Source organism: Platalea leucorodia (genome assembly GCF_965183815.1).
Source record: "Platalea leucorodia genome assembly, chromosome: W".
In the NCBI taxonomy this organism is placed as follows: Eukaryota; Metazoa; Chordata; class Aves; order Pelecaniformes; family Threskiornithidae; genus Platalea; species Platalea leucorodia.
Window position 1 is genome coordinate 24,361,854 of NC_138859.1, and position 14,619 is coordinate 24,376,472.

Sequence of the window (14,619 nt, forward strand, 5' to 3'; positions counted from 1 at the left end):
GTCATGAGTTTTCATTGAGGCAAGAAAAGGAGGGAGGGAAGGAGAAGGGGAGAGAGATTTTGATACACAGGAGCTTGCGGTCTGATTCTGAAGCCATTCATTACTCCACGGATATTAATTCCAATATGACAACTGATAAGGGGCTGTAGAATTAGACTCTTATACCTTGAGTATTTGCGAGACTTTCACAAACTATAAACAAATATTCAGTATTGAAATGTACATTTTAACACATCTATTAAGTATCTTTTTATTCTAAACTATTGTTATTTATATTGTTTTTTAAAACAATCTTAACACGTTGATTTAAGGGTTAACTATTACTGTAACATTACATTTACACTACCCAGGCAAATGCACTAGGATAATATTTCCTGTTTTCAGGCTGTTATCTTGACACATAAGTACAGTACAACAGCTGGCTTGTTCCTGGAGCTCCTGAGGGGACCTTTCTTCTCAGAAATTTCTGAATTTCTTTCTCAGCTTTAGCTGTAGCAGCGTTCAAGTGTTCAACTTTTCAAGCAGCACTTTTTTCCCCCAGCACCACTCTGGGGTTATGATAATAGCTCTGATAAGGCAGTCAAATGGGACAATCTACAGTTTGTGAAAGCAGTAGGAGGGAACTGAAAATTGCTAAGAATTACTTTTGTTTACTTTTCGTTTAGAATCTAGCAAATACACTAGTAAAGTAATACTTTCACCAACATTGCTTTTTAAAATGTTACACATTTGGGCAACAGACACACCTGTTAGAGTAATGGTTTCCTCCCCCCCTGAAATTCTGTAATATTTTGGGGAAAAAAGTATCAGTTCAAGCATTTCAGATTAAGAACAAAAAGGCCAAAGTATCCTATTGGTAACTGTATTCATAGCAGAAAAAAACTAATGATTTCTGGTCTTTATCAATTTAAATTGCTATTTCTGATAGCTGCACCCAACTCTCTAATAGAGTTTTGCAGAATGTTGTTTCTTTTCCATCTAGGCAAACATCTTTAGAACACTTCCTAAGAAATTAATTGTATTCAAGCCAGACTTGCATGCTGCCATCCCAGAGAAAATGGGTCCATTGCTATCCATTAAAATGCCATTAGGTAATCTAATTTGGAACTTAATCTCTAAGTTAACCATGCTCCATATTTGAAGTATACTTGAGAGAAAGAGAAGTTTATGTTTGAGTGGACTGGGGAGCCAAAGTGTGAAGGAGGATGTTTTTTCTGTAGCTGTGGTCACGTTTCAAGCTGTCTGGTAACCAGGAGAAACCAGACATGATGTAATTCCAGACTGAACTTGAATTTCAGGGATTTAGAACGGGGGAACAATGGACCATAGGAATTGATAATGTCCATTTTCCACATTATTTCGTTTGAAGCTTTAAGTTAACTTTTATGGGAGAAGCAGCAAGAACTGCAGTGCAACCAAAATTAGATGATCCAGAGATGTTAATGTAGGGAAAACAACTTCTTCAGTGATATTGTCTGAGTAGCGCTGCAGATGCCAGCAGGGTTAGAAAAGTTCCTGCTCTGCAGTAAACTGGTTGCCTGTTCTGAGCAGCTTTGTTCACTTAGGTTGAACAAACTTAATCTTAGGTTTCCTGTCAGATGATTTTTGGCAGCACTGTTAGGGAAGGAGGAACAAGTTCCAGGAAATTTCCAAGCATAAGCCATACCTTTAACCCCTTGGTTACTCTGAAATTCTATTTCTTGATCATCTTAACTCCAATTATTTCTTTTGAAACAATAAAACTATACTTTTTTTTTGGTGGTGGGGGGGGTGTTTGGTTTTTTGGGGCTGCAATTAGAATTATCTGCATTCAGTCTTATTATAGTGCAATAAATAAACTTGACTGTATTTACAAAAGTGTTAATATATAAAATTTAACAAATTGCATTTAAAAACTGTAAAATTTGGAAAAAGAGGTATAAATACTGCCATGATTAAGTTTACAAATATGTCCACTGACATTTGTGGAAGAGTTTCAGAACAGATTTAGAGAACAAGAATAGCTAGTCTGGAAACTGAAACAGTATTTTTTCCTAAACCTTTCCTTTGCATATTCCTTGTTTTCTTGTTGGTCTACCACAATACTCCTACTTGATAGCTTGTTATTTCTTTATTTATTTGGTTTAATGAGTTTACCTGAAAGTGTAGAATCTGTTTTTCTTATGTGACGGAACTGTCTCTGGTAACCCAAGGCCTCATTCTCCATGGTTTGACTCTATGGCAGTTGGCTCTCCAGTTGGTTACAACCCTTTGTGTGCATGTGTGTGCTTGCAACCCTTCCTCCTTTAACCCCGCTCCCCACAACAAGCATGCCCAAGTGGTCCAAAGCACATAATGGATATGCATCATATCTCCAGGCCCTATCTTCACAGTGGATTTTCTTTGGTAGACAAGGACTGTGGTTCCTATCCCTGACCCTTTTTACCTCTTTGTTGCTCTATCCCAAAAAGGGGTCTGTGGGGAGAAGAAACAATATTTTAACAGTAAAATTCCCTTTTTCCTCCTCCAGGCATCAGCCTTCTAAATAAGGTTCTGGTGATGAATATTTTATTAGTACCATAATCTTTTCATCAGATCATATTGGACAAATCTTACATGTATAAATGGGTTTAACTATTTGTGAATATTTTGAGATTTGTTGTTTGACTATGGTTTTTGAATTTAGACAACAGTAAAAAACATTGCATTGGGAAAAGTCAATAAGACTATTTTTTTTAAAAAAAAAGGTTGAAAGCCAGTCTTTCAACAAACAAAGATTAGCTGCTCTTATAAACTGGAAATATAGTAAACACTTTATTACTATGGGGTTAAAAGAAAATACGTTTTCAGGTATCATTGAAGAATGTGCCTGTTTAAAAAGAAAAGCTGTTGAATAATACTGTCACTACAGACATTTTAAAGACATCTTAGGGCATCCATACTTCTAATAATTCCTTGTGACAAAAGTGAGCTCTGCTCCCTGCAGAGTTTGAGCATGATGAAGGCAGGCACGGTTGCCAGTGTTTTCACATTTTTACTGTTAGGAATCAAAATGGTAAATTAAGGGGTTTAGAGATGAAGAATATTGCACATGAGTAAATGACAAAAGTTATTTCTTAACAATCATAGGATGTATCACCTGAGGAACATATTCACATATTTTACAAAATGATTTGATTCTTCTCCTCTGCATTCACAAAGTACCAACTGAAAGGATCACATAAATCTGTCAAAGTAAAATGTAATTATTAGTTAAATAGATAAAAGGACCATTTTTCCCTCTTAATAAAAACTTCTAACCCCTGCTGGCATTACCCATCAATGTACATGCTTATGCAGGGAGAGAATACTATGAACGGATCACAGAATCGCAGAATCAAAGAATCAGAGAATGACTGAGGTTGAAAGGAACCTCTGGAAGTCATCTGGTCCAACCCCCCTGCTCAAGCACGGTCACCTAGAGCCTGTTGCGCAGGACTGTATCTAGACAGCTTCTGAATATCTCCAAGGATGGAGACTCCACAGCCTCCCTGGGCAACCTGTTCCAGTGCTCAGTCACCCTCACAGTGAAAAAGTGCTTCCTGATGTTCAGACAGAACCTCCTGTGTTTCAATTTGTGCCCATTGCCTCTTGTCCTGTCACTGGGAACCACTGAAAAGAGCCTGGATCCATCTTCTTTGCACCCTCCCTTCAGGTATTTCTACACATTGATAAGATCCCCCTGAGCCTTCTCTAGGCTAAACAGTGGCCTTCTCTAGGCTAATCATCTTTGTGGCCCTTCGTTGAACTGTCTCCAGTATGTCCATGTCTCTCCTGTACTGGAGCCCAGAACTGGACACAGGACTCCAGGTGTGGCCTCACCAGTGCTGAGTAGAGGGGAAGGATCACCTCCCTCGACCTGCTGGCAACACTGCTCCTAAGGCAGCACAGGATACCGTGGGACTTCTCTGCTGCAAGGGCACATTGCTGGTTCATGTTCAACACGGTGTCCACCAAGACCCCCCAGGTCCTTTTCTGCAAATCTGCTTTCCAGCCAGGCAGCCCCCAGCATATATTGGTGCATGAGGTTGTTCCTCCACAGGTGCAGGATTTTGCACTTCTCTTACTGAACTTCATGAGGTTCCTGTCAGCCCATTTCTGCAGCCTGTCGAGGTCCCTCTGGGTGGCAGCACGACCCCCAGTTTTGTGTCATCAGCAATGTTGCTGAGGGTACACTCTGCCTCCATCATCCAGATCATTAATGAATATGTTAAACAGGACTGGACCCAGTATTGACCCCTGGGGTCCACCGCTACTCACTGGCCTCCAAGTAGCCTTTGTTCCACTGATGACCACGCTCTGGGCCTGGCCATTCAGCCAGTTTTCGATCCACCTCGCTGTCTGCTCATCCAGCCCATATAGATCAACAGCTTCTCCATGAGGATCTTATGGAAGACAGTGTCAAAGGCCTTACTGAAGTCTAGGTAAACAATATCCACTGCTCTCCCCTCATCTACCAAGCCAGTCGTTTCATTGTAGAAGTTTATCAAGTTGGTCAAGCATGACTTCCCCTTGGTGAATCCACGCTGACTACTCCTGATGATTTCCTTGTCCTTCATGTGCCTGGAAAACATTTCCAGGATTCATTTTTCCATCAACTTCCCAGGGACTGAGATAAGGCTGACCAGCATGTAGTTCCCTGGGTCCTCCTTCTTGCCCTTCCTGAAGATAGGAGTGACATTTGCTTTCCTCCAGTCCTCAGACACCTCTCTAAAATCACCACGATGATTCAAAGATTATCAAGAGTGGCCTCATAATGACATCAGCCAGCACTCTTGGGTGCATCCCACCAGGGCCCATGGACTTATGTATGTCCAAGTTGCTTAAGTATTCCCTGACCTGATCCTCTTCCAACAAGGGTACATCTTCCTTGCTCCAGATTTTCCCCCAGGTCTCTGGGTTCTGGGATTCCTGAAGGCTGCTCTTGCAAGTAAAGACTGAGACGAAGGTGGCATTCAGTACCTCAGCCTTTTCTGTGTCCTGTGTCACCAGGGCCCCTGCCCCATTCATCACTGGGCCCACATTTCCACTAGTCTTCCTTTTGTCACCTATGTACTTAGAGAAGCCCTTCTTGTTGCCTTTGACAACCCTTGCCAGATTAAATTCCAGTTAGGCTTTGGCTTTCCTAACTGTGTCTCTGCATGCTTGGACAGTTTTCCTGTATTTCTCCCATGTTACTTCTTCCTGCTTCTACCTTCTGTATACTTCCTTTTTGTGTTTGAGTTTGGCCAGGAGCACCTTGTTCATCCACACAGGCCTCCTGGCATTTTTGCCTGACGCTCTGCTCATTGGGATAGACAAGGTGGTCCTTGAATATCAACCAGCTTTCTTGGCCCTCTTCCCTTTAGGGCCTTATCCCATGGGACTCTTCCAAGCAGATCCCTGAAGAGGCCAAAGTCTGCTCTGATTAAGTCCAGGGTAGTGATCTTGCTTTTTGCCCTGCTCTCTCCTCTCAGGATCCTGAACTCCTCCACTGCAGCCAAGTCTGCCTTTGACCTTCACATCCCCAATGTGAAATCCATGTGACATCCTATTCCTCACATTGCCATACTGAAATCCATGCAATTGTCTTAAGCAATGCAAGGACTGGAAGAGTTCACCAGTTCCTCAGTACCTGGGCCAACATTAGTTAGCACATTTTACTATGACAGAAAATTTTAATGGTCATTGGCTTCACAAGCTTCTAAACATGTATCCCATTTACTTACGTTTTCCTAACCAAAAATAAAACCACCTAGTCCTAGCTAAAAGGTGCATATAAAATCGCATCATGGCCAAGAATGAGTATGCTGGTTATATATTTAATTCACTTCAACAAGAATCTTATTAATTGTGAAAAGATTAATCTTTACTTACAGTAAATACAAATATATATATATATATATAAATTATTTTCTTTACTTCAAACTGATAAAGTTCAGTGCTTGTATTTCTGGCAATATTCTAACTTTAGATCCAGAAATTATGTCAATCAACCTCTAAATATTCCTGTGATGTCAAGGATATAATGAGTTCACAAAATAGAGAATATAAATACAGTGAGGCTAAGGAAATGTCATCAAACAACTACGAGACCTCTGGTCTATTGACCATTGATATGTTATTTGTAAATGAATTATTTTTAAAATGATTCCTCCAGTAAAATTTTACAGCCACAAAAATGGAGACACAAATGAAAATCTGGCACAGAGGCTGAGTTCACTTGTAGAAGGTTGAATTTGACCAAGATACTGATTGTTGCTTTTTCTTTTAAGCCGCATTTAGAAACCATGAATCTTCAGTGCCTGCACATATAAGCAGTGAGTGAATGAGCGAAAGAAAGGGTAAGAGGGAAGGGTGCTGCCATGCTAGTATGAAGATTATCCAAATTTTTTTATGCATAACTCAGTAAAGATATTTCTTAGCACAGATGCTGAGCACAGAACACTAGATTTCAGTTCATAAAATTAAATCAACTTCCAATAGAAAATTAAGGAAGAAAAATGTCCTGATGCAAATACTAACTCCTATAATTTTAAGATCGGTCCCCTTCCCCCTCCCCCATTATTCCCCCGACCCTCGTCCATTACTCATACTTAACAACTCTTATAAGTTGACAGTGAATCAAGGAAAACAAACCAAGTAGTCATTAACAATTTATGATATTTGGGGGGAGCTGGCATTACATGACTTTTCTCCAACAAAATGTTAAGATGCAGGTGACTCTTTAGATGTCACTCAAGCAAGAGATTTGCTTTGCTACTGGTGGTGTTACAGTACAGAAATATCTGGCATTTCAAGGCAGCTAACAACTAGACCCAGCAGCAATCACAACAAAAATTCAACTGCATAGACTTACAATTCTTCGTTATAACTCTGCCTTTTTATCAGCGTAGCATGCTAAGTAACACATGTAAAGGCATATTTTTCACAGTATTCAGCTCAGTAAATGCAAATGGACTGCTCCCATAGGTGCTATTATATGCTATCTTTCACAGTTATATTTAATGTTATTTGTTGCTATAATATATATATATGCTACATTTTGGTTCTTTTTAAGAACAACAACAAAACCAAAAAAAAACAATCAGTAAAACATCTTGATATTTCTCATACCTTGGGAGGATAAATCTTTATAAATTCCCCTCCAATGAAGGAAAACTGTACCTGTGACAATATTTATTCTTAAGGGGTCAATGTATATTACAGGGTATGGTGAACATTTAAAAAACTTCTATGGAACTATTCATTGGCGATCTCATTCAGAATTTCTCTCACCTAATATAACATGATTGATTGCCCTTATTTCATGTAACCCTTGAGTTTCCTTTTCATTCATCATGGGCTGCTTTAAACGAAATGCATTTAGAACTTGCTAAAATAAAAGTGGTCTCTCAAAGTGTTGTAATGAAAGGACATAGTAACTCGGTCTTTTCTGCCATAACAAAGGCTAACCTTTAATCTATTGAAATCATTTAGGCAATTTCTGTTTTTCTCGCCCTTTCTGGATAGTAAGTATATATGGCACTGTCATCTCTGAGATCCTTTTAGGAATTAAGAGGATGAAGGGGAAAATTAATTTATTATCAACTCATTTTATATACACTGCACTTATACATTCATATCTATCCATTCTGAGAAAGCTTTGTTGTTAAAATATTCTGTTCCTTCGATGTCTTCAACAGAACAACCTATTCCCTAATTTTATATGTATATGTGTGTGTGTGCGTGTGTGTGCGCGCGCGCGTGTGCAAGCATTTATTCTATGTCATCACAATTTGGGATTCTATGATTCTATGATTCACGTGCACACATCAAACACACATATGCAAGCATACAAACATACCTCTTACATAATTTAGAACAGAATACATAATTCACAGCAAGGAACTATGACATATTTTTCCTTTTTACTCTATGGCTCCTACTGGTCACCAAATGAACAGTTTACTATAAAAGGGAGAACATTTGATTCCCATAGTGGCACCGAATAGGAAGATATTTTCCAGTTGTGAAGTCTATGTAAGATCTATTTTGTTTTCCTCTGAACCATCTGGCCACATGTTTTGTCATAGGAGTATATGACATGGTACTTGGAATACCAAGGGACTGGACTTGATGACCCTTGAGAGCCCTCCCACTCATGGTCCTATGATGTTGCTGAAATTCACCAAATTTATTTCAGACTATATAAAACAAAAAATATGTAGAAGATGCATTACATAAGCAGTGATCTTGTGATGGCAAGTATGTACTTTTTATGACTTATATGGTAAACTCAGCTAAGAGGAAAATTAAGTGTGCTGCCAGTACCTTCTAGGAATGTAAGATGGTGTCTGTAACTCTTTGAATGAACTTGGAAGAAGGGGAAGGGAGTTAAACTATAACAAATTTATAGAAAAATATCTCTTCACATGTAGTGATAGCACAAAATTTTATATTTATATATTTTTCCTGTGAATCCCCAAACTAACAGGATGTTAGAAGGTTGTCATTTTTTCCAGAAAATATCTGCATTGTTTTTTTTTTTAAAGTCTATAAATCCTGTGTACATTTTAAAATACAATGAACTCATACTGTACATCTGTCAAAAAGAATCATATTATAGTAATTATAACACATTTCATATTATAACAATCTTAGGTGAAAAAGCAACTTTACCAGAAAATTTACTGAAAAAAAAAAGCAATGGTTGGCAAACCCACTAATTGTTATTTGGTGTTTTCATAACTGTGTACAGATTTTTCCAGTTAGGTTTCACTGGTTTAAAAGAAGGCAAAATTATAACTGTTGAATAAACTATCATCATCTTTATGATTTTCTCTGAACTCTGCGTATGGTGACCTTTAATACAGACATATTGCTACCTTGCCTTTGTAGTGGGTAGGGACAGTTTAGCTATATCACAACAGACACAGAACAGATAGGTTTTACTAAGAATAAAACAGGCATGTATACCAACTGTTGAGAGAACCCAAGCCCAAGGAAAAAAAAACAGTACAATAAATATAACAACAGCCTTTTTCTTCCTGCCGTATTCACTTTTTTCCCTTGAAATATTTTACATGCTGTTGATTTCAAAACCCTCTGCTGTTAAGATCTAGGAGCAACATACGCACACATCATAAAATACGCTTAAATTTTAGAGGGCCTGAAATTATTTCTATTACATTGTTACTAACGATGTAGGATTTCTGTATTTGCATGCCTTTGCTATTGTCTGATTTGTCAATAAACCACCATTAATCTCATATATATATTTTTATCGCTTGGGTAAACATTTGCATTAAGTTTACAGCATTAATGAGATATGACATTTAAAATGCTACATGAAACATAAATGATGTAAGAAACTAGAACAAAAATGTGTTCTTATCACATCTGAAATCAGCAAACTAATTTAAACCTATTAAACCAGGAATAATGATGTATTCCACTGAGAATTTGGTTTTATAATTCATCTTCTGGAACTAAAATGCAGAAATGTAGGCTTAAACATCTGGAAAATAGCTTGAGAATAATAATTGGGACTGCTTAATTTTGCTTTTTTTTTGTTATGTTGATGTTTCTTAAAGGGTTTGGTAATGCTTTTATTAAATTTAGTCTTCGGATGACAAATACTGAAATCCTTAGGATCCCATTCTAATCCAAGATAACAGCGGCAGCATACAGAAAGGTAATAATGCAAAAGCTTGTCTATATCATTACAGCTATGTGAAACTTGCCCACCTGTTGCTGGTGTAGAAAGGATGGGTCTTTTAGGCTCAGTCCCACATATCGACTGGCTTGGGATGTGGCTGAAGCTGTGTAGGCTGATTAAGGAAGAACAAAACAGACTGATAAAAAAAAAGACTTATCATAACTATTACCCTGTGCAGGTACAGTACAATTATGAGAGATCCAGAATTATGATTTATAATATATAGGATATACCTGTGTTTTTCTTTTATATAATGCAAAAGTAAATTTGGAGCAGATTCAGCCATTAGGAAAGCATGTGCAGTTCCTATAAACCTAAGTGGAAGCTGCATGTATAAATCAGAAATTAGAATGGTGACTGCTGTTAAATAATCGCTCCTCTGATTACTAAATTTTACTTTTTTAAAAAGTAATTAGATTAAGAACTGTCTTTGAAAGCATTGTGGGCCTGATTCTCATTTCCATTACAGCAGTATAAGTCTCGCATCCAATCAAATCAGTGATATTATGCTGATGTGAGAGAAGAAGAATGACCTATTAGTTTACGCTAATTCTCACTGTTGTGAATGGCCATGACAAAATCATTAGGGAAAAATGAAAATTGGAATCAAAAGCTCAGCTTACTAATGTGGCATGAAATTAATCTTTACAATTCTTTAGAAGGGTGCAATCTGATTACTATTTACATGAGAAGGGAGGTTTGGGGTTTTTTTGTGGAACATAACATTATATATTCAGTTGCTTTATATATCAGGAAATAAAATTCACTTGGGGGCAATGTAATAAAATCACTCCCTTCTCTGGTACAGAAGCTCAGGATATGGAACCTTTCACCTTTCACCGTTCACTTCTGACCTAGATCAGTAATCACTGAAAGTCATTACCCTCTCATAGCTTTTGGTGGTATTTACGAAATTAGGTAGGTGGTCTTAGTCCACTTCCAAGTGCGGAGATGTCCACACTGTAAAAGGCATCATCACAGCCTGGCACCTTTGTTGGCAGACAAAGCAGAACTACTAAAACTGAATGAATATAAACACAGAAGCCAATGAGAAACTAGATGGGAGTATGTACAACGTTGGCTCATTAGTATTAAAAGCATATAGCAACTGTAAGTATATGAAATTATTCACATTTTGAGGTCTTTTAAATCTGACTTTTCACAGTAATTGGGTTTTACTGAAAAACTGCCATAAAATGGATCAAATATTAGAAGGAAATCATGCTTTAGGATTGCCAAATATTATCAAAGCCTGCTGTTCTTTCTCATTCAAAACAATTCTGACTTCAGAATGGAAAGCAGTATTAATAATTTGCCATTGTATTCTCATTAGACTGAATAATTGTCACAACTTGTTGGCCAAACATTGGATTTTTTTACAATTAATCAGTTATTAGAAATAAATTTAAAATTATGCCTTAAAAAGCTATTCAAGCCTAATTCTCCCATTAGATTCACATATGAGCAGTCTACGAGGCATGTAAGGGTGGTCAGAGCTTTTCATATGTACATATATTTATATATAATATTATATATCAACAGATTATGGTCCCTGATTTTTTATTTTCTTCATCAAAGGGATATATTCCTTTATTTTTCATTACTTTCTTTTTCCAGTTACTGATCCATTTTCAAAAGCCTCTATCATGTAGGTGCACAACTGCACAACTTTGAAAAGCACAAGTCTCTAGAACATGTAGCATTTGTATCCTATTGCACTTTTACACAATAGGCATGTTCATTTAAGTTTTGCATGTAGATTTTTTTATCTATGTGCTATAGTGACAGACAGCAAATCTTTAAGGGAGAGGTTGCTTACACACTGTTTTATATGCATGAAGAGGTCTTATTTCAAATAGCTACACTGAGATTTTCAAAGAATCATACAGCAATTAGGTGCCCAAGTTCCAATGAAATTCCATAGAAACTGGGTGCCAAATGTCATTAAGTGGTTTTGAAAATTTAGTCCAAATTTTTCCTTTAAGTAGTAGGACAGTTATTAATGACCACTCACCACTCAGCACTGGTGAGGCCGCACCTCGAGTACTGTGTTCAGTTTTGGGCCCCTCACTACAAGAAGGACATCGAGGTGCTGGAGCGTGTCCAAAGAAGGGCAACGAAGTTGGTGAAGGGTCTAGAGAACAAGTCTTATGAGGAGCGGCTGAGGGAGCTGGGGTTGTTTAGCCTGGAGAAGAGGAGGCTGAGGGGAGACCTTATTGCTCTCTACAACTACCTGAAAGGAGGTTGTAGCGAGGTGGGGGTCGGTCTCCCAAGTAACAAGCGATAGGACGAGAGGAAAGGGCCTCAAGCTGTGCCAGGGGAAGTTTAGGTTGGATATTAGGAAAAACTTCTTCACCAAAAGGGTAGTCAGGCATTGGAACAGGCTGCCCAGGGAAGTGGTTGAGTCTCCATCCCTGGAGGTATTTAAAAGACAGGTAGACGTGGTGCTTAGGGACATGGTTTAGTGGTGGACTTGGCAGTGCTAGGTTAACGGTTGGACTCGATGATCTTAAGGGTCTTTTCCAACCTTAACGATTCTATGATTCTATGAACAAATAAGGTCTGTTTTCTTATAACAGGCCATACTATAGGCAGGTAACCTGAAAACATCCCAACACAGCCTATTCTAGGTAAAAAGATTAGAGCAATAGCTTCTAGTTTGTTGCTGAAAATACCTCTACTTGAAAGGTGCAAGAATTGCAGTGTAAACCAGCACAGAGGATACAGATCCACTGTAGCGCTTAATCTCTTTAGCAGATCTGCTATTCTAAAAGAATGGCTAAAATATTTCCATAAACCTATCAATATAATTACTTCTTAATTTACAGGTAAACAATGGTGTTTGCTTAAACTGAATTCCAAAAGTTGCTATTATTTATTTATAATAAATACTTGTACAGTTTTCATCTTTTATGCTACCTGCTCAAATGTATTTGAATGTCTGCTTCATGTTCTAAAGCAAAGATTTGATATCGTGTAAATACCTGAAGCATACAGATTATGGTCTTGACTAATGAAAGTCCAAAGGTTAGGGACTGGACCCACAGTTCAAACACTGAATGTGACTAAAGACAGCCATTGTAATGTAACTGACCCTAAAGAAATTAATATTTTTGATGCATGGTAAGATTGTTGTTGTTGTTATTCAATTTGACTTAAATATAGTTTGAGCTCTAAATCCCCTTAGGAAAAAAAATGAATACTTTGCTATAGATTTTCTTCCAAATTCTATGATCAGAAGTATCTCCTAAAAGTCTTTGCCACTCGAAGAAACACTATAGTGATATTGGACTTCTCCAGTCCAAAAAATTAATGGCAACGGAAATGCAGAAAGTAGATAAAATACAATTCTCTGCATCACTGGGCGTGAAACGATTAATCAGAAAAGAAAAATCTACACCATGCATAGTAACACCAATGTTCTTCTTTCCAAGATTGCAATTCCATTGAAGATAATACAATAATAACATAGTCCTGAGCATAGAGTAACAGAGAGCTTGAAATTTTAAAGGGGCTTAAGAAATAAAAAAAGGCAGTTCATCTGCTACTCCTTGTTGTATTTATTTTGCCACATCACTTATTTTTGCTTAAAATAACACAACCTATATCAGCATACAATTGTCATAACTTAGATTCAGTATGCATTGTATAAAGCCTTGATTTCTGTAGAAAAGCTCATTGAGGGACAAATTATGCAATCTCTTTTTGGAAATCCCAGTGCTGGTCACTGTATAAAACCTTGCTGGCTGAGTGTGCTTCTCAGCATCATAACAATGTCCACCTTAGACGAACAATCATGTTTTCTTTTTTCTTGTGTAGTAGTCAAGTGACAGGCTTTTCCCTTTCATTTTGTCTGTCGTGTTGCAAACATCAATTCATGTAACATGATACAATGGCTGAAATTTGAGGAGGAAAAGCTTTCCAGTCAGATCACATTTGCTCTCCATGTAAGATGATGAGCATCCATTTGGTCAAATAGTAGGAAAAGGCACCTTTCTCTGGTCTCATTTTAAAATCATATTAAATATTTAATGGACATTTTTTGTTTCCTAGAGAAATACTCACTGGTTGCTGCAGGTGAAGATGCCTCACCTTCAGTGGATGTAGTGATGGGTTTAGCATCTGTCATGGTCAGGGTTACTGGTCGCACAGCACTATGATGGGGAGAGGGTGCCAAAACTGGAGTAAAATGGCCGGGCACTTTCCCTACTACTTGACTACTGCTGTTAGGCTACAAAACAAAACCAAAAAAATGCTGTGTGAAATATACATTTTTGTGTTTAAGGATCCTACCCACCTATCTTAGGGTTTTCCAGAATGCTGGAATATGTCATTCTAAAAAAATCTATGAAATTATACACGATATTTTCAGCAGTCAGCAGATTCTTTCATATGTCATTCTAAAAAAATCTATGAAACTATACACGATATTTTCAGCAGGCATCAGATCCTTTCATTAGCAGATAGGCTCTACATGTTCAATTCACAGTATGTTTTAATAAGTTTTATCTCTTTCTGAATGCAGCATCCATCAAATTGTTTCATAATAAAGTTGCTGTTCACTCAGTGGTATTCAGCTGACCAAGAACAAGGGAACACTGCAAAACCTGTATGTTCACATACTATTCCGGCTGGGAGCATAAGCAAGGACTGGGGACATCTCTTCAAAGAGATTACAGGCTCTGGAAAGCTAACTTATAATTCACACGTATGGGGGGCAGGAGGAGGGGTTGGGGGATCAGGATAAGATGCACTATAAGGCATATATCAGAATGTCTGACTAAAGGCCATCCACCAGAATGCCTCTTTCACAGAGGACTTCAATAATGGGAACTCTGTCCCTGTCAATAGTATAATGAGCCTAATCATTTATTTTCATGGATAGATGCACAGGGTGTACAAGAGGCAGCCTGCATATTCTG

At 37.8% G+C, this 14,619-nt stretch overlaps 1 protein-coding gene across 1 annotated transcript in view; it reads left to right on the forward strand.

The window, feature by feature from the left end:
* LOC309601918 (nuclear factor 1 B-type-like) overlaps nt 1-9,643 on the forward strand; it is a gene marked incomplete at both ends in the record, with an annotated part of 42,916 nt that extends 33,273 nt beyond the window's left edge. Inside the window, one exon of the mRNA XM_082335178.1 lies at nt 9,573-9,643. Within this exon, the coding sequence (XP_082191304.1) occupies nt 9,573-9,643 (71 nt within the window). The remainder of the gene's footprint in view (nt 1-9,572) is intronic.
* Between the last annotated feature and the right edge of the window lie 4,976 nt (nt 9,644-14,619).